The sequence below is a fragment of the Gigantopelta aegis genome, chromosome 13 (assembly GCF_016097555.1).
Source record: "Gigantopelta aegis isolate Gae_Host chromosome 13, Gae_host_genome, whole genome shotgun sequence".
NCBI lineage: Eukaryota > Metazoa > Mollusca > Gastropoda > Neomphalida > Peltospiridae > Gigantopelta > Gigantopelta aegis.
In genome coordinates, this window is record NC_054711.1 from 15772882 (window position 1) to 15795290 (window position 22409).

General features: G+C 36.4%; 1 protein-coding gene across 1 annotated transcript in view; it reads right to left on the minus strand.

The window, feature by feature from the left end:
• Positions 1–2682: 2682 nt before the first annotated feature.
• The window catches only part of LOC121387036 (dnaJ homolog subfamily C member 7-like), a 36338-nt gene continuing 16611 nt past the window's right edge, over positions 2683–22409 (minus strand). Inside the window, exons 6-13 of the mRNA XM_041518042.1 lie at positions 21332–21450; positions 19430–19583; positions 17509–17673; positions 15380–15471; positions 14224–14297; positions 12598–12744; positions 9686–9841; positions 2683–8077 (exon numbers count right to left, since the gene is read on the minus strand). Coding sequence (XP_041373976.1) covers positions 7920–8077; positions 9686–9841; positions 12598–12744; positions 14224–14297; positions 15380–15471; positions 17509–17673; positions 19430–19583; positions 21332–21450 — 1065 coding nt within the window. The 3' untranslated portion in view covers positions 2683–7919. The remainder of the gene's footprint in view (positions 8078–9685; positions 9842–12597; positions 12745–14223; positions 14298–15379; positions 15472–17508; positions 17674–19429; positions 19584–21331; positions 21451–22409) is intronic.

The window sequence follows — 22409 nt, forward strand, 5'->3', positions numbered from 1 at the left end:
CAGGTTTGTAGATTAACTAAACTTGTCCATTTTTATGCACTGAAACTTTTTATGCACTGAAACTTTAAAGCAAAGTTCAGTGTCTATATTGAAACAAAAAGATGGGACTTTATGTATGTGTCACAACTTTATTTGTTAAAATAAGATTCTCAATAAATCTTTACAAAAAAAAAGCAAAAAAGCAAAAAAAAAGGCTGAATTTATGAAAGGTTATTATCACAACTTTATTTAATGATTTATATTTATTAATTACATCCCAATACGAAAAATACACCAGTTGGCCATTAGATGTAAATGACAGTCATCGTAAATACTGGTACCAAAATATTTCACTATCAGTGTATAGCCAGCTGTAAAAGATTCCTAGCTGCATTATGAAAAATGTAGCGGGTTTCCTCCAAGTCAGAATTGCCAAATATTTCGCATCCAATAGCAAATGATTAATTAATCAATGTGCTCCAGTGGCGTTGTTAAACAAAACAAACTTTACTTGTTTAAAGCTTAAAAGTGAACAAGATAAAATGTACGCTTCTAAAACACGGTCGATTATCTTAAATTATTAATACACCAGGGCCCTGTTCCACGAAGCGATGTTAGCCCTAAGATCAACTTGAGTGCATAAGGTAGCTATGCGCTTAAGGTAATCTTAGGGCTAAGATCGTTTCGTGGCACAGGGCCGCAAAAAATCATAGAAACTTAAAGAAAATTCTCTTAACCGTTTAAGGAGTTTTGACTACCGGTATTAACTACCCATTTGCCCCCCCCCCCCCCAAAAAAAAAAATAAAAATCCTAGCTACGGCCCTGTACACACGACTGTATCGGGATGTTACTCACAAGTAGGAGATAAATACTTTTCATGTTTGGCTTCTAGTGTTTAACTGGACCAGTCTTGAATAATACTGAAGTTTAAAGGTAAAAATGTATAAAAGGTGAATGTTTTATCAGTTACTCCGAATTGTTGTCCGTCCGAATTTTTCCATTACTGCATTCCATTCTATTCCAGTTTTATATGTAATATTATATTTGTGTTATATATTCCTGTACTTTATTTATTTACATAATAATTTTCTGCAATAAAAACTGTAAAATGATTAGTCTTTGTTATGCCATCACAGCTATTGTATCTCAAACAATAATTAAATTAATAATTGTTGTCATGATGATGTCATTTTATATTATATATATATGGGCAAGTTGTCTTAATGAGCATTATTGTTTATGGATGATTCAAATTTAATTATGAGTATTGTTTGTAATTTCTTTTACGTTCATCTGGGTATGAACAAACATAAATCATCCACAAACTTATGTGAGAACGGCTTCACCGATTCACAGTTTGTGGTTGATTTTTTTTTCGTTCATACCCAGATGAACGTAAAAGAAATCAGACAATCCTTAAATATTGAACATGAATGTTTAATTCAGTGGTTGTAGACCAGATGAGCTGATTGAGAGACAAGAAAGGAATATTAGTATTACCTTTATTTTGTTGTTGGACATATGATGACAATCATAGAGCTTGGTGCATGTACAGACATTTCCTTTCGGTTTCCACGCTGATGCATAGCTTCTGTTCTCGGACTTCAGTGGAGTTGGTTGGAATTTGGAGTTTTCCTTCTAGCAATTTCCTTACTAGGATTCTGAGCCTCTCAAGCCCCATCTTGATTTTGGAGTTTGCTTCTCCTAGACAGTTCTTTCTTGACTCATGTCCTCTATCTGTGTGGTCCATATTAGTGTAGTCTCTACCCTTTGACCAGTCCAGCTTGGGTGACCCTACCAGGAGCTGATGCTCCAGCTGACATAGCTCTCCAAGTCATCGAGACATGCAAGCTAGCCCACCACGTCAAGGAATGGACCATGAGATAGTTGGGTGACCCTACCAGGAGCTGATGCTCCAGCTGACATAGCTCTCCAAGTCATCGAGACATGCAAGCTAGCCCACCACGTCAAGGAATGGACCATGAGATAGGTTGGACATATAACAACTGCTGATTAAATAGTGCCAAACATCTAAATTTGTATTCACATGCAATAAAATAGTAAAACTAATGCAACACCGTTTTTAGTTTGTTCATTTTTTATTCATCATCATCCAGTTATAAGCACATACTTACATGTGTGTGTATATATATATGTTGAAAATCAATAAATAAACATCATTGTTAAACACACAGTCTCGTAATTATACAAACAAATCAAGATAGTATGCTGCAACTGTCAATCCAGTTTTCTCAGCATTAATAGAGAATAACTATACTGACGTCCAAAAGAAACTATACCAATATTCTGAGACTACTGAAGAAAAAACTTAAATATGTTGCATGTTCAACACATATATTCATGAGGTGTGTTTTGGCATGCCGGGTACACAATGTTATTCCACAAATGCAGATATTTGACCACAATTGTATTTCCATTATCCAAATTATAAGGAAATTAAATCAGTTTTTCTTCGTATGGTTTCTTTTGGACGTCAGTATAGTTAATGACGAAGGATATCGGCTTTATCTCGTGAAGGTAAGAATGGGAATTTCTCATTCGGTCTGAACAGGATAAAGCCGATATCCTACGTCATAAACTACTTATTATCTTTATCCTGCAGCTCATTCCGGCCAGTGCACCATGACTGGTATGTGCTATCCTGTGTGGGATGGTGCATATAAAAGATCCCTTGCTACTAATTAAAAAATGTAGCGGATTTTCTTTCTGAGACTATAGGTAAAAATGACCAAATGTTAAGACATCCAATAGCCGATGATTAAAAAATCAATGTGCTCTAGTGGTATCATACAACAAAACAAACTGTACTTTACCCCGCAGTCCCTAAAAATTAAGAAGAAAAGCTATTATTTCAGCTACATTGTACGATGACCTAGAGGTCAAATGAGCGATTTTGCAGTGACATGAGTGACGTCAAGTCATAATCTGCTAGTATACGTTTACGACTGTTTTAATTAGTCATCATATTCGGTCAATACAAACAATGGTTGCAGGATAAAATAAATTAAATACACTACTCAACTTTTGCTATGGATATTTGGAAAACAATACGTCAAACTAAAGCAACATTATTCACACGTTACTATGGTGATGCATGCAAACTGCATAGTCTCACTGCATCATGTCGCACAAATTTAAGATGCGGTCAAATTGCTTATCGTGACATGTATTTGGCATATCACTAGCAAACGTTAAGAACTATACATTCAATTTAATATTTAACAGGCATTTCAACAGTACTGCTAAAGCAATACATGTCCCCTACCAGGCCAAACAAATGTTCAAATATCCTACTTTCAAGGTTCATAACTTGGTGAAAAATGGCTAAATCGCCAAGAAACTCGAACTTCATCTGTACTGGTAAATGATAAAGCTATACACAAAATTTCAACTGAAAATCTTGAGGCATTGTATATATTTTTTTGTTTCTGTTAAATGTCGGGGGAAAACTACATGTAGGACTGACGGACAGATGGATGGACAGAAGGGTGGAGATGAAACCTATAGTCCCCTCTGGTTGGACCGACGGGGGACTAAAACGAATGTTTGTGCTAATTTGGTTACAACAATGTCAGCTTGAACACTGTACATCCAGCTTCATTCTGTCCGTTTCTACATATCCCACTGGTGTAAAGGGGGTATATAATCTTACACTTATTTCGGTCTGCCTTTACACATTCCACTGGTGAAATCAGGGAAGGCGTGTGGGGGGGGGGGGGGGGGGGGGGGGGGGGGGAGAGAGAGAGAGAGAGAGAGAGAGAGAGCACAACCTTACTCTTACTTCGATGTGTTAATGGTTTAAACAATATTTGCAATACATACACAAACTATTTACTATAATTACATTAATGACCAATTAAAATAAAAATAGTTTGACAAATCCACAAGCCCTCGGTCCTGGCTAGTGAAAATTATCCACTGTAATACATAGGCCATTAGCCAATGCTTCTGCGAGGGCTTGTGTCTTTCTCAAACATTTGTCAAACACTTAAATAAAGATATGGTTTCATTGGTTTGTGGAACATGCCACTGATGTAACCTACGTTAATATTTGTAAATTCATGTTAGATCCTAAATTTTGTGTTTGGCAGTCAAGAATATTTTACTAGAAATGAACCGCCAATAAAAAATAAAATAAAGAAATCTTGAACTTACATTTAAAACTGATTGATTTTAACAATTATTAAAATCTTAGCTTTTAATTTTATTTTATTTTTACACCAGACCTATCTGGACTGATACACGTTCACTGCAAGTTGTTACATTATTCATTTCAACTGTCTGTTGGGCTTATATCCAGTTTAATGTTCAAGCATGCTGTTCTGGGCACACGCGTCAGCTATCTGGACTGTCGGTCCAGGACAGTGGGTTAGTGGTTAGTTGTAGAGACAAATATAAGTTTGTTTTGCTGAACGCCACCACTAGAGCACATTGATTTATTAATCACCCGTATATTAGATGACAAACACAGGGCAATTATGATACACAATCTTATAGAGAAAACCTGCAATATTTATTCCATTAGAAGCAAGGGATATTTTATATGCGCCATCCCACTGAAAGCATAGCACATACCTCAGCGTTTAACATACCAGTCGTGGTGCACTGGCTGGAACAAGAAATAGTCCAATGTGTCCACTGACAGGGATCGATCCTTGATCAACTGCACATCAGGCAAGCGCTTTACCACTGCGCTAAGTCCAGCCCCGTCAAATGAAAGATACAATCACGGACCACAGGGCTGTGAATGTCTGCCCATTTCTGCACACCCAAGGCAGGGTAACCATTCGAGATTGGAAGTTTGTTACGGACCTTGAGGAACGTGTTTTTCTCGACAAGAATTCCACAGAATTAAATGTCTCGCCTACCAGAAATGTTTTTGGTGCACCGTGATGAATGTCCACAGGTGCAACTATAAACCAAGTTTCACTGACCTAAGACTTATAGTTGGTGAGAAACTGATGTAAAGGCAAAACTTCAATGTTAAACTTTAACGCAAATGTCAACGTTGTCGCTGCCTGCGTCGGACAAGTAATATGTATATCTCACCTGCATTACTTCAAACAAGTACGAGACAACAAAGTTAGGTAACCATTTCAGATTGGAAATTTGTTAAGGATCTCGAGTAATATGTTTTTTTTCATGAAGAGAAAAAAAAAGAAAGAAAGAAATCACAACAATGCAGTGGCCCATATATACATCTTCAACAAATTCTATTTGATATAAGCTTAGCTGACCACCTTAAATAATTTCGGTAAACCTTGCACTGTCATTGTCAGTTTAAAATATGATGAACTTTTGTACAACTGAACATAATGGGCCGAATTTACACAGCCCGTATGTGTGTGTGTAACTACATTCATTTACAATGCTTAAACACCTGTTTATGTCCCACACGCGTGTAACTACAATGCTTGAACACCTGCGTTTAAGAAAAACGGGCTTCGTAAATTCGGCCCAATGTATAAATATATGTACAATGATGTCTATGTATGTTTTAAAAATGAACCTAAATTCTATTTACAAAATGAGGACCGTCCTCTACGACGGTGATTATTATCGGTGAAAACTCTATGAACACCAAACCTAGGTCAAAATCTATCCCACGAAATTCACTCTTGTGACAAAACGTATTATACTCGTTTTGACCACAATCTTCCAACCCTGAGTAACATAACATAATCACGTGCATAAAAGACATTCAGAGTTTTCTCGTTTATTGTACAGTCTTGGTATGTTACACGTTAAGAGTTGGTCATCATTAAGTGGAGGCAAGGAAAGGAATATTTGTTTAATGACACCTCAGCACATTTCAAACAGTATAATGTTATAAGGTGTCAACATGTATTTTTTAATACTTGGTATGTTGTGAGAGAAGGGACAGTACATACCACAGCCTTTGATGTACCAGTAGTGGAGCACTTGTTTGGATGGTAAAATAACCCAAAGTCCATCACTGTCAATCGACCCTGCGACCTATCGCACCTCGGGTGCGTACTTTACCACTGAGCCACATCACATTTACCGATGAATGGGAGGGTACAAGCTGATTTTAAATCATAAATCATAAACTGTTCTTAGTCGCAGGTTAATGCAATAAACCAGCAGGTGCAAAGTTCTTAAGAGTAACTGCCATGACGAATGTCTATTCTGAGAACTGTCGGTCGACAAACAGCAACCTACTCTTTAGTAAATTACATATAACAAGATTCATCTACCGGTTTAATCAGGCTTTGAATTTCGCAGGATTCCACGCTTCAGTGAATCCCTAATTTTGTGTCAGTAGTGTAAAATTATGAGATGGATCCTAAAATATCTGTATTGCATCATTTTACCATTCTGGGGGATATCGTAAAAAAACTATCCCCAAGTTCCATACCTGTTTAATGACAATCATCTACCTTTTAATTTGGAGTCATTGAGGTTGAAGGTGATTTCTCCCTGTAATAATGTTAAATGATACATGCAACAGCAATCAGCTATAAAAGCTGGCGACGTAATGGCACACCAAAGATTAGCAGAAAACCAACTCAACTTTACATTACACAATAATCGGTAAACCATACACAATTATTGGAAAACCATACACAATTGTTAGAAAACCATGGCTGCACTACAAAATGTTCATAGTAATCCGTTTGTAGATGTTTCCAACACTTGTCTCAATAAATATCAATATTAGCATGCTCGCTAAAGCTTACCATCACATTTGAGAGGCATGATCACACATGTATGCCTTAACTGCATTTTAGGAGCATGCATAATTGTGCACCAAAATCTATGCTAATCCCAAATCTCCCGTAAAAGGCTGCTTTCGCCCCACCCAGCCGAAGTATTTAGTACACCTTAAATCTATCATTCACCATTCACTCGGATCCATTGAAATTCAGATCATCAAATAATAAAGTAAATATCAGATGACGGATAATAAAAATGCCATTGCAGATCCAGTTGACAACAGCTATTTGCCGCAGCACTGTTAATTGCAGTCGTGAATTCATATGGCTGCATTCACCATGACCTAGTGAGTGAAACGATTCATCATTCGCTTGACTTTTTTTTTTTTTGAAAGGGAAGGTCCAATTGATAATCGAGAGGGTGGAATCAGAAAACCCATCCTTACATACTGAGCCCAGAAACTGTTATTCAGAGACCATTGCTTAGGGACAACTACTTGCTGCCTTTAGCTACATCAAAGCAAAATCACTTGGGGGACTTTGGAGGATTTCACGAGAAGCTAAATGTAACATGAGCTGTACCCTGTATTTGCATTCCTGAATAAGGAGTAACAAGTTAATGGAATTCTTGGCACACTTCAAAAAAAAATCATAATAATTAACAAAAAATACATTTGTATACTTCACAACATGACAAACGGCACATTTTGCAATTAAAACCTTCATTTTAAATATTACAAAACATATAACAAAAGAGAATTGTATAAAAATTAGAGATAAATATATTTTTGATATTATATACATTGTACACCAAGAGCGTTAAATTTGTTTTGTAAACTGATGCATTTCTGAATACTGAAAGTGTTAGAAAATGTCAAAACTTTTATACATGTTGTGGAGAATATATTTTTAAGTAGTTTATAGTCGGAAGGATAATTTTTTTTTATATATATTACCAAATTAAAAAGGAATAGGGAAGAAAAGTTAGTAAAAATATTTTGCATTTTTCAGCTCCCAGTTTTATTACCATGGGAACCAAATGATGCAAAAACAAAGTAACATTAAAAAAAATTAAAAAATTATCTCTCGAGTATCAAGTACACATTAGTTTTAAAAGTGGTTAATTGTGTTTTCACCGACACATTCCAAACTGAAAACACAGTGTTTTGTGTACCGTTCTCCCTCTGTCACATATTACAGTACTAAGGTTTTTCCACCCCCACTGACCGATAAACGTCGTGCTAGCCGAAATTAAAAGTATATCCCGGATGACCCCCGCCGTGACCGTGTTGGCCGGCAAATCCTGGGTGACCTCCGAAAGAAAAGTGTTGAAAGCCTGGTCCTCCTGGTCCTGCCCCGCCGCCAAAGAAAGCCTGAAAGATCTGATTCGGATCAATATCTGAAAGAGGAAGGAAGAAAATATTTTATTTATCGAAGCACTCAACACATTTACGGTTATATAGCTTCGGACATATGGTTAAAGACCACACAGATATTGAGAGAGGAAACCCGCTGTCGCCACTTCATGGGCTACTCTTTGCGATTAGCAGCAAGGTATCTTTTATATGCACCATCCCACAGGCAGAATAGCACATACCACGGCCAGTCATGTTGCACTGGCGGGAACGAGAAATAGCCCAATGGGCCCACCGATGGGGATCGATCCTAAATCAACCACGCATCAAGCGAGCACTTTACCACTGGGCTATGTCCTGCCCCCAATTTTTTTAAAAGTCTCAGAATCAAGGTTAAAAATAGTCTCTCTCTCTCACACACACACACACACACACACACACACACATCATATATTTAAAGCATGAAAGAAAGAAAGAAGTGTTTTATTTAACGACGCACTCAACACATTTTATTTACGGTTATATGGCGTCAGACATATGGTTAAGGACCACACAGATTTTGAGAGGAAACCCGCTGTCGCCACTACATGGACTACTCTTCCAATTGGCAGCAAGGGATCTTTTATTTGCGCTTCCCACAGGCAGGATAGCACAAACCATGGCCTTTGTTGAACCAGTTATGGATCACTGGTCGGTGCAAGTGGTTTACACCTACCCATTGAGCCTTGCACTCACTCAGGGTATCTGGATTAAAAATCCCATGCCTCGACTGGGATCCGAACCCAGTACCTACCAGCCTGTAGACCGATGGCCTGCCACGACGCCACCGAGGCCGGTTTAAAGCATGAAGTCTTGAGTAAGGAAGGACTTCAACAAAAGCACTGATGCCAATAGACAAGCAGCACATATCAAGGCCTTCGATACACCAGTCGTGAGGCATCGATTGTGTTGTGAGGAAGAAAAAAAAAAGCGTGGATCTACTGACCCAAGCACCTTAGGCATGGGCTCCCCTGACTGAGACAAAGCATGCCATTGTATGCATAATGTATAATGTCAGGTAAAATTCATGCTTATTACAGGATTTTTTTTTATTAAGTATCATGTTGCAATTAAATATTCAAACTAAGGAAGGAAATGTTTTATTTAACAACGCACTCAACACATTTTATTTACAGTTATATGGCGTCAGACATATGGTTAAGAACCACACAGATATTGAGAGAGGAAACCCGCTGTCGCAACTTCATGGGCTACTCTTTTTGATTAGCAGCAAGGGATCTTTTATATGCACCACCCCACAGACAGGATAGTACATACCACAGCCTTTGTTACACCAGTTGTGGAGCACTGGCTGGAACCAGAAATAACCCAAAGGACCCACCGATGGGGATCGATCCTAGATCAATCGCGCATCAGGCGAGCACTGTACCACTCAGCTACGTCCCACGCCTTCAACTTTCAGAGATCGCTGCACAATTTTAAGCATTAAACACTAATTTTTAATCAATTTTCAACTGACTGGAAATGTCACTAATAATGAAAAAAGAAGAAGAGTGAAAACAAAATGTCCCTTGTATTAACTATCACGAGCAGCTTCAATAACTTTGGCCCCTGATGGATATTAACTGGGTGGAGCCAGTGACTAAACCAACCTGCGAATCCCCCGCTATCCACGTCGTCTAGGTCCTCCCCATTGTCGTAGCGCGCCCGCTTCTTGCTGTCAGTGAGAATACCATACGCCTCGCCCACCTCCTTGAACTTCTTCTCCTCCTCCTTCTGCACCTCCGGGGTGTCGTGCGAGTGGCGGTCTGCAATCAGAGGTAAACATGTTGTTTCATCACAAAGTATTAGCAATGTTTTTTAAAAACTGTTCATTGTAACCAGAGTTAAAGGACATTGTTTCATCGTCCAACATTAGCAATGTTTTGTAAAAACTGTTCACTGTAACCAGAGGTAAAGGACATTATTTCATCGTCCAACATTAGCAATGTTTTGTAAAAACTGTTCACTGTAACCAGAGGTAAAGGACATTGTTTCATCACAAAGTACAGTCAAATCCGCTTCTTTGGATGTGCCTCGTGCAACAAAATTATATTCAAATAAGCGGCATATTCAATAAACCGAAAGTACAATTTCGACATACGATATACCCAATTAAGACCTCTTGTTGATTTATGCAAACCCTAATTACGATTCTCCCAATTTGGGCCTCATGACATGTGGCATTTTCTTCAGTATTTTGTGTTAATAAAATACCGATTCCAAGTTCCATATTGTGACTCTGTTGTCATTATCAAGTTTGTCTATAAACTTGATAAATACAAGAGGCAACAGTTAATGCTGTTTGTACGCCTAGAAGTAGAAGTGACTAAACATCTAATGACCCAGATAAAACCACCGGAAGCTCAATTAGACTGGCCACAGTCAAATAATTAAAAGGCCGTTATTAACTTCTTGATAATTAAATGGCTGTTATTAACTTCTTTGTACATTTGTAAATCAAATGCAACAAGACCCCACCCCCACCACCCAATATAATCTTGAATAAGTAGTCATTTCCATGTTCTGTATTTTACCAGGACGTCTATCTGACTATTATCTGTGTGCATTTGTAACTGATTTGACAGGTAAACTAGACTGGCCAAAGTCAAATAAGTGAAAGGCCGTTATTCAATGTAACAGAAGGAAAAACACAAACACAAACGCAAATATTGGGCCCAATATTGGAATGTCTTTTTGTCTGGCGACGGAAAACCATTCTGATAAGGCCTTCTCCACATTGGCTGCTTTTCCCATTCTCTGTCTTTTTCGTTCTGGGTTAGCATTGGCGAGATACTGGGCGCATATCTCGTTGTATTTTTGAGCCAAAGATAAATCGTTTCGTTTCCGTTTATTTGCCATGTTGACATTGTGAAAAAAAAAAGTTCTTGTCAATATTTATAGCCAAAAGATGATTAATCCAACTTGCTAAGAAAATCTCCTACAACTTACCTTTTGTCGGCATTTAACAATCTAAACAGTAATCACCATAATCGGTCACCCCAAATGGGGCCTCACATTGTGAGCTGCAGAGAAAAAATCACGTGATCAAAAGATCCCGCTAAAAATAACACTAGTAGCAAACGGCTTTTGTTTGTTACTGTCACCGACAATTCATAGAGAAAAATATCTGACAAGTGTTTATTTATGGATTAAACATACACTGCTTCAAAAGTGGCCGACATGAGATTAAGAGATGCCTGCTTACAAAACGCACATGGCCGCCAACAAGGTGGGAATGACCGACTTTGATCCTTGATTGTCCTGCATTGTCTCAGCCATTGGGTCACATTTGAGATGAATCTCAGAGTTCATGGATTAATTACGATGTAATTAGAAAATGTATTGATTAATAACGAGTCATCCGAAATAATTTAAGAAACAAGAAAACAAGTTTGTTGTAAGTCTTTTCTCTTTTTTTAACAATGAAATTAAATAAAATTAAAAGTATTCATTTCTGCATGTATGGTATTACGTATGATCATAAATGTTTACAAAAACACATCAAGTAACACAAACTTTCCTATGTTTTACATGCAATTGCCATTTGGCAAGGATAATTTTATATTCAAATATCCAAAAACACGTTAAAAAACACATCCAATTAACCGTTGGATTTTGTATTGTCATAATGGCAAATGGTTCCGTGCAGGACAAACATATTCAAATATCCGAAATATACAATAATCCGACAATCCAATTAAGTGGATTTGACTGTATTAGCAATGTTTTGTAAAAACTGTTCACTGTAACCAGAGGTAAAGGACATTGTTTCATCGTCCAACATTAGCAATGTTTTGTAAAAACTGTTCACTGTAACCAGAGGTAAAGGACATTGTTTCATCACAAAGTATTAGCAATGTTTTGTAAAAACTGTTCACTGTAACCAGAGGTAAAGGACATTGTTTCATCACAAAGTATTAGCTATGTTTTGTAAAAATTGTTCACTGTAACCAGAGGTAAAGGACATTGTTTCATCACAAAGTATTAGCTATGTTTTTAAAAAAATGTTCACTGTAACCAGAGGTAAAGGACATTGTTTCATCACAAAGTATTAGCAATGTTTTGTAAAAACTGTCAATTGTAAAATGATCAACCAAGAATTAATCAGGTCTGTCTGCCATGAATAAAATGAATGCAAACTGAAGATCACTCTAAATTAAATGAAAGAAGGAAATGTTTCATTTAACGATGCACTCAACACATTTTATTTACGGTTATATGGCATCTGACATATGGTTAAGGACCACACAGATATTGAGAGAGGAAACCCGCTGTCGCCACTTCATGGGCTACTCTTTTCGATTAGCAGCAAGGGATCTTTTATATGTACCATCCCACAGACAGGATAGCACATACCACCACCGTTGATGCATCAGTCGTGGTGCACTGGCTGGAGTGTGAAATAGCCCAATGACGGAGATCAATCCTAAACCGACCGCGCATCAAGCGAGCGCTTTACCACTGGGCTACGTCCCACCCCGTTTTTCCAGCACCCCAGACAAGCACTCTGACTGTATCTCACCGGGATGGTGTACGAGTGCCCTCTTTTTGTACGCTTTCTTCATCTCATCCTCGGTGGCGTTCTTTGGAACTCCCAGTATCTTGTAGTAGTCCTTCCGTTTACTCTTCTTAAGTTCACGCTTAGCGTCCTGCACCAGTCGTTTATTTTCTGAAAGATAAGGATACATCTCTAAGCTGAATTTAATGTTTCAAACAGATGAGTTGACAGGACTTTCCATCAATATTCTAGCAAAAATAAATTCCATGCAACCATTATGGATATAGAAGTTACAAATGAGTGAGATGATACAAATAAATGTTTAAAGGGACAGACCCTAGTTTTTAAACACTAAGGCATAATTTTCACTATTAAAGCCGTTTTTGATAACTGAAATCATACTTTACTTAGATTTTATTGGTTAGATTATTAATTTCTGTACATTCGAAGTGTTTTTGGTCATCCTGGTGTTTTTAATATCACAAAATCCATTTCTCATATTTTTAAAAACGCACGTACGTCTGAGATATAAACAGTTATGCAGTCAAGTTTTAGTCTATTTTTTGCTCAAATGTAACTTTATTCAAATGTGTTACAGGTTTGTAGATTAACTAAAGTTAGTGTTAATGTTCACGGGTTGAAACTAGGACATGTCCCTTTAAATAACACATTAGCATTCAGGGATGTGAGCGGCGCTGGAACAAACAAGCTTACTGCTCACCTTCTTTCTTCCCAAGTTGAACAAAGGCTTTCAAATAGCATATTATGGATTGGACAAAACTGGCAAATCGTAGCGAAGCTGACGAAATCCAGCCAAGGGAATGTACTACGCGAGAATACTACTTACGATCACGCACTACTACTTTCGTTTTTGCAACGTTTTTTTTTGTTTTGTTGTTTTTTAATTGTTTTTTTTAAAGATGAAATGGAAAAGCTCATTTACGTGTTTTCGCATAGCTCTCACATCCCTGTGCATTAGATAATCAGTATTTATCAGATGTTGGACATTGGCAGTACGTGGATATTTTTTTTTTTTTTTTAAACAAGCATTCTGAGAGAATTACTAAAGCAATACATGTCACCTACTGGGAAAAACTAAATGTCCTAAATTGAACGACTGTAACTGTGAAAAATGGGCAACAGGGTACTAATCTGTAACAGTACATGATAAAACTATAAACAAATTTTCAGTATATCTCCAGGCATTGCTAATAAACCCCCCCAAAATAAAAGGTCCCGGGAAAACAAATATTCATAATAATGTTGTAACTTCAGGGGCCATAACTCTGTGTAAAATGGGTACATTGCCATAAAAATCGAACTTGACCAGTAACAGAATATGATAAAGCTATCTACACACAATTTCAGCTCACTATCTTGAGGCATTGTGAAAAAAACATCTGGAAAACTATATATGGGACAGACAGACAGACAGACAGGAGGATGGAGATGAAATCCAATAGGGAACAAAAAAAACCAAGTCCCTCTAGATTTGTCTATTTTTGACAACTTATTCATAATTTCTAATTACAAATCATTAAGACATAAATGTTTTAATAACATATTAGAATTGAATAAACAGCATCTATCAAATGTACGACATTGGCAGCAGGTAAACAACCCATTTTTAAAAAAAATAATTAAATGTACCTCTAGACTTGTCTATTGTGAAAACCTTTTCATAATCTCGAACTGCTTCCTCGTACTGTTCGGTATCCATGTAACTGTGAAAAAAAGAAAAAAACAGAGAGCATAATTGTTAATTGAAAAATTTCAAGCTTTCATTGTACTTTAGTTTTTGAGTTACTTATTCCAAGTAGCTAGCTATAGGTATGTTAAGCACATTCATAAACAATAGAATCTATTTTTAAAACCTAACACAGTGAGGATGTTACAAGAGCTGCACTGGTTGGAACGAGAAAAACATCCAATCAGTTGAAAGGATCTACCGAGGTAATTCAGTCCTGCGATGCAAGCACCTCAGGTGGACAAGCCTGTTTATGACAAATAAATTGCACATAATCTACGATGTAAAGATGGAAACTGTTTAACTTTCCTCGTTGATGTGTGATCGCTTTTACTATCCACAACAGTGTGATGAAAACAGTATACCACAATGCAATACTTCTCTATTTAAACTGACCATAATAAAACAAATCATCTCCAGGTCATGGTCAATGGAAAGTGTCAATATTTATTAAAAGGGACGGTCCGGAGATTACAGCCAATGTGCAAGACATTTCCGACTAAACGAGCCTTTTTGGCAATTAAAATTACATATTAGATGCATTTTCTTCTTTTGAATACCAGTGTCTGTACATCCAATGTGTTTGCAGGCGTGTGCAATGCTTGCAGAAGGAATTGTTCATTTTACACTGTATTATATTTCTTTCTTTGTACAAAATTATTGGGATGTAAAATCCAGTTTGTGCTGCTACAAACATTAGAACCACCTCATTTAAATACAGACACTAGACCAGATATGGCCTGCTTACGTATCCCCGGCAGAAAAATTACACGACGACAAAGAACACCTTAAGAAAACTGCCCAGTTTACTCTTACGTCGGGTAGAATTGTTTAGTTTTCAAAAGCAACCTATTTAAGACTCAAAAACCATGATTAGTGTGAACAAAAAGAAGAAATAAAGACACTGATATTCTAAACCAGAAAATATATTTGATGTATACAAATTTAGTCACCAAAAAGGTTTTTTTTAGTGGAAAACATCTTACAATAGAAACAAACTCGAGACATTCCTTATGAAAGATAATGCAGTGCAATCTTAATGATGTGAGACATTTTTACCATTTGGCTCGACGTAGATAGGCTTTCTGGTAAGTGTTGTCAAGTTCAATAGCTGTGGAGCAATCCTTTATAGATTGTTCTATGTTGTTCAACTGAAATGGAAAAGGAAAAAGTTAACGACACAACTAGAAAACATTGATTTATTAATCATCGGCTACTGTTGTCAAACAGTTGATAATTTTGGACTTTTTGTCTTAGAGAGAAAATCTGCTACATTTTTCCATCAGTAGCAAGACATCTCTTATATGCACCATCCCAGAGTCAGGATAGCACATACCATGGCCTTTGATATACCAGTCATTGTGCACTGGCTGGAGCGGGAAAACACCCAGTCAGATAATGGGTCCACTGAGGTGGTTTAATTCTCAAACAAGTGTTCTACTGACTGAGTTAGATCATGCCCCTGGGAAAACAAGCGTTCTACTGACTGAGTTAGATCATGCCCGTGGGAAAACAAGCGTTCTACTGACCGAGTTAGATCATGCCCCTGGAAAAACAAGCGTTCTGAGAATACGGCTAATAAACACAGATTATTATACGAGCTTGTGTGTCGTACTGATTTTACGAAACCAGTGTCAGGAGTTTTGTATTGTCATGTTTGTCATGTTATGACATCGCTTCCCATAATTACTTCATTACACTTGTTATTATACGTGTGCTTCGTATGATTATTATTAACTCGGTTATGTTGAACCATATGGATAATAACACTTGTTATTACACGTGTGCTTCGTATGATTATTATTAACTCGGTTATGTTGAACCATATGGATAATAAAGCAATATATGTCTCCTACCGAACCTAACAATTTTTGTATCTCCTAAGTTCAAGTGCCATAACTCTGTCATAAATGGTTAAATCACCATGAAAGTCAAAATTGATCTGTAACAGTACATAATAAAGCTATACACACAATTTCAGATCAATATCTCAAGGCATTGTGAAAAAAACATCCGGAAAACTATGTGGGACAGACAGATGGACTAATAAAATAAAAAGGTATCTTTATAATTAAGTAAAGTTAAAACCAGACCAAAAAATACTTTTTCTCAAATTGTCATCAAAAATCAGGAGATGACATGGTTTTTATTTTCAATAAGGCCATTTCAATTTTACAAAAATTATTGAAAATCCTGCATTGAAACTGCTTTCTGCTATTCTAACCGTCACAGAATAAAGCCGACGTCCGTCATTAACTCGTTATTTTTAATATAAAGAGATCCATTCTAAAATATGCTGTCATCATCTGCAAACCATAGGAACATTCGTAAGTCAATTTGTGCTTCAATCAAAGTTTTTCCAGTGCAAAAAACATGCATTTTTTTTCTACACCTATTTTTTCTCGTTTTTTTTTTGACATTTGTTTTAAACGCCTCTTCTTCTGAAGTAAAAATTATGATAGGTTTGTGAAATTCTGGTCTGTGTGTTGCAATTTATTTAAGGATTGAAGGGACTGCGGCTAGAAATAACAGTGGATTGAGTTAAACATAAGTTTTTGGATAAAAATGATGTCATGGGACCATTTACCGACCTCAAGGAAGGAAGGAAAGAAGGAAATGTTTTATTTAACGATGCACTCAACACATTTTATTTACGGTGATATGGCGTTAGACATATGGTTAAGGACCACACAGATAATAACAGAGAGAGGAAATAGGCTGTCAGCACTTCATGGGCTACTCTTTTCGATTAGAAGCAAGAGATCTTTTCTATGCACCATCCCACAGTAACCCATGTAGTGGTGACAGCAGGTTTCCTCTCAAAATCTGTGTGGTTCTTAACCATATGTCTGACGCCATATAACCGTAAATAAAATGTGTTGAGTGCGTCGTTAAATAAAACATTTCTTTCATATATATCTTTTTAATGTATTATGTCCATATTTTGTAGGGATGGACTTTCTTTCTGTATGTTAAACACTGCTTTCAACATTTTGCTTAAGGCCAGGACTAGTATTGATATTGTTATTAGTAATTTTTGTATACATTTCACATTAATATATTTATTTATAAAAATTGGATCCGTTATGTAACATTTATTGGATTAACTGTATGCTTATGATTTTTTTTTTAAAGCTAAATAAATTTTTAAAAATTTAAATCTAAAAATTATTTTTAAAAACACATACTTTGGAAGTAACTGTTGCTCTATTAAAGTACAATTTTGAGTTGGTTAGTTTGTTGTTCGGGTCTATTGACAAAGCAGCTGTGTACAAGTCATATGCCTCCTGCAGTCTCCCAGATCTGAACGCTTTATTCCCTTCTTCTTTCTTCGCTATCAAAGATTTCGCTTTCTGAAACGAAAAACCATCATCAATGAATGTTTAAGAAGTGTTTTTCTGTACTTTATATAGAAACATGCCCAGTCACTTTTTGGTTGGGCCTGCTAAAATCATTAAAGGGCCAGATAAAAAAACAACAACCTAAACTGGCCGGTTAGAAAAAGAAGAATTTTGAGAGTACTGCTAAAGTAATAAATGTCCCCTAACGGGCCCAACCATTTTTCGTATCTCCTAAATTCAAGAGCCATAACTCTAAAAAGTGGGTAAATCACAATGAAACATAACTTGATCTGTAAAGCTATATACAAATGATAAAGCTATATAAATATTTTTATCTTGATATCTCCAGTCATTGCAAAAATCCGGAAAACAAATTTTCACATTCAAGTTCAAGGGCCATAACTCCATTAAAAATGGGTAAATCGCCATGAAAATCAAACTTGATCTGTAACAGTATGTGATAAATCTTTACACCAAATTTCAGCTCAATATCTAAAGGTCTTCTGAAAAAAGTCTGGAAAACAAATTTTCACATCTCCTAAGTTCAAGGGCCATAACTCCATCGAAAATGGGTAAATCCTCATGGAAGTCAAACTTGATCTGTAACAGTACATGATGAATTTCAGCTCAATATCTCAAAGCTTTCTCAGAAAAACTTCGGGATAACATATGTGGGACAGACGGACGGATGGACGGACAGACAGACGAACAGAAGGACGGAGATGAAACCTAAGTCCCCTCTGGTTGGACTGGTAGGGGACTACAAAGCTAATTTCGTACCCTGTAATAGATATTTTATGTCCACATTCCTATGAACATTTGCATCACGTATCCTAACATTTGACACTTCTATTGGCATGCTAAGGACGAACGCTGACAGACACTTGGACTGGCTTCCTTCCCATCTTATCCTATTACATTCTCTCAACACTGGGCACGAAAACCAGTACAGCAAGCACCTCCCGAACATACACTGTCAGAAGGCAAAAACCCAACTGGTTCTCCAGTGGGGATCGATCCTACTACCCACAACATCTCAGGCGAGTGCTCTATTATCGAGCTAAATCCCCCCCTCACCTCCCCCCCCTCCCACTCCCCAAACTGTCAGAGAATTTTCACTTGACAAATGCAAATACTGCTGTCATTTGTTTGTCCGTGGCGCGCCTGTGATTACAGATACAGATGACAATGCAAAACATTTTTCATCTTGTACAAATTTTACTTTCTTAAACATTTGTAGATGAAAAGTAAAAAAAAAAATTTATATTTATTTAAGGATTGTCGGTTATTTCTTTTACGTTCATCGGGGAATGAACAACAAAAAAATCATCCCACAAACTGTGTGAATCAGCAATGTCAAGGTAGTTTTTTCTCATACCCACACATTAAGGTAAAATAAATAATAGACAATACTTATAATTAAATTTTAATCATACTTGCTCATAATAATACAAAAAATTCATATTTTATTTTGTTCTTAAACAATAACACTCAGTAACACAAAATACCTATATAAAGTGACATCATCAGATGTGTCTTTCCCTGACAAATGTGATTTTTACATTAATTGAAAAATCAACAAACTCATGTTGCTACGGCTGGACCCAATGGGATCAAGATAAATAGGTAATGAATGTAACGGAACATATAGAATGTTTTTCTTAATTTGTTAACTTTTAAAATACATTTATTTACTTTTTAATGTTTTGTGAAAAACCCAAAACATGTATTTGTTACTAATGTTGATGTTGATGTCAAGACCTCTTACCCTGTAAACTTCCCTAGCTTTCGGATGGTCTGGGTGTAGACGTAAAACTTGTTGGAAATGTTGAAAGGCCTTTTCTGCATTGTCTTGGTAATAGAGACACAAACCACGGACAAACAAAGCTTCGGCATTCATCCTATCTAGAGCGAGAATCCCACTAAAAGTCAACGGGAAAAACAAAACGAAAAAAAAAGGAAGAGAAAACAAAACATGGTTAACAGTTAAATAAGTTTTAGAAACCACTTCAAGAAGAATCGTCGGTGACAACCCAGCATACAAACAAATATTTGGGTATGAAAGAATAACAAGACAAGTCAATATATAAGTCCCTAGGTCAATTATAAAAAGCAATTACTGTTAGCTTGTTAAGTCACTAAAATCTTCATCATCATCGCAAAGCCGGAACCAAGTAATTTATATGATCAAGTCAATACAGGGCTTGAACTTAAGAATTGGTCTCCCACGGCAATTTTGTAAAGAATTTCCACGGATGAAACGGTCCACCGACAGCAATTTTGAGCCTGCCTATGGCAATGTGTTTTAAAAAGTGACATTTGCACAAATAAACATGACTGCGAGATTATTTTGCTGTATGTAGACATATTTCAAACATACAAATGTTTAAATACTGGCAAATAGTGTACACCAGGTGTATACATTTTATCACTGTTGATGATCTCTACCTAGGTCAATTTTTATCTTAACTACGGCAATTGCCTTCGGTGCTGTCGTTAAGTTCGAGCCATGCAATGTCCCACCCATCAATTACAATGTAGTTCTGAAGTTAACGTTTACATGTATATGATGTTCACTATATTGTTGTATTTTCATAACATGCAGCATTGTTGGGAGAGATCTTAATATAGGCCTTAGCCTGTTAACCTTTAGACTACTGGATTAATTTTTAACAAAAACCACGTTGAGTGGGTACAAGTTTATAATTTTTACTCACATATATTCGCTTAAATGTTTTATAAATACATGAAATAAAGTTCATATATGAATCGGTAAGTATTATTTTCGTGTCTCTTTTTGTAATTTTTATTATTTTACATTGGCTAATGGTGATTGAAATTAGGCAAAAAATCGAAAAAGTTGCGTTTACTTACGGGCATTTGTGGCCAGCTGTCCAGTATTTATGTCCATTATTCCCGATAACAGTGGTTTTCTGACCAGAATTTTTTTCCAAACCCGAACTACGATTCATATTGCAATATTTGGTAATTTTCGTTGTTGGTAAAACGATCAAATTTATTATCAAATTAGCTGTCACAATCAGCTATCGATCCCTGAAAATGACCGCGACGTGCCGCCATTGTTGTCAAGCGAAAATACTTGCCGAAAACCACTTTTTGAACTCAAAATTTCAAGGTATTTTCAATTGAAAAAATCAAAACAAAAGCAACCATTTTGAAAAAAAATCTTTTTTCTTTAATTATATTTCCGTTTCCGGTGAGTGTCGTGTGGAAAACGGCGGGAAATATGAATTGGGAATGCACTGTATACAGTGTACAGTATATCGACTGACGTGACATCTCGCCTGCAGTACTCAGAAGGTTAACGGATACAGTAATAAAATGTATTTAAACCAATATCCCACCCATCAATTACCATGTAGTTCTGGAGTTAACGTTTACACGTATATCACGTTGACTATATTGTTGTATTTTCATAACATGCAGCATTGCTGGGAGAGGTCTTAATATAGGCCTTAGCCTGTTAACCGATACAGTAATAAAATATATTTAAACCAATGTCCCACCCAAACACATTACCATTGTAATATGCTATTTATAATTACTTTGTGTCAATAATTAATAAACGTCTTTCATCACACTTCAAGAAACGAATATTATATCTTGACGTTCGGAGTGGATGAAAGATGAAAAATCTGATTCGTCTTACTTAGCTAATTCCTGGGCTTCCTGACACCTTCCGAGTAACGCCAAACACTCTGCTTTGATTAGTTTGTACCGCAAACACGTCGGGTACTTGTCTAGACACCGGTCCATGTAATATACACACTGAAAAATAAGGAAATGTTTTATTTAATGATGCACTCAACACATTTTATTTATGGTTATATGGCGTCGGACATATGGTTAAGGACCACACAGATATTGAAAGGGCAAACCCGCCGTCGCCACTTCATGGGCTACTCTTTTCGATTAGCAGCAAGGGATCTTTTATATGCACCAATCCATAGACAGGATAGCACATACCACAGCCTTTGATGTACCAGTCGCGGTGCACTGACTGGAGCAAGAAATAGCTCTTACACTGAAAAATAAATTCATACTGTTAATACAATGACTACCATTACTCTACAAGTAGATATCAAATGTGATTTTATTATAGTTTTTATTCTCATTTCTATTTTATTGATTAATTTATCCTAGTAAACTTCTCTATTTCATTATTCTTTCGGACCATTTTTGTTATTTCAAAGTTTAAAACAGTTTTTCATTCATTTTATGTCACGCCAAATTGGAATTCCTGACCAAACCACACCCCCAATTCAAACATGTTATTACAAAAACTGACAAGGAAATTAACACATCTAGAATGTGACATTATTACACGAATTGAGTATTCAGGTATAAACACATCTAGAATGTGATCTTATTATAAGAACCGAGTATTCAGGTATAAACTCATCTAGAATGTGATCTTATTACACAAACTGAGTATTCAGCTATAAACACATCTAGAATGTGACCTTATTACACAAACTGAGTATTCAGGTATAAACACATCTAGAATGTGACCTTATTACACAAACTGAGTATTCAGGTATAAACACATCTAGAATGTGACCTTATTACACAAACTGAGCGTTCAGCTATAAACACATCTAGAATGTGACCGTATTACACGAACTGAGCGTTCAGCTATAAACACATCTAGAATGTGACCTTATTACACAAACTGAGTATTACACAAACTGAGCGTTCAGCTATAAACACATCTAGAATGTGACCTT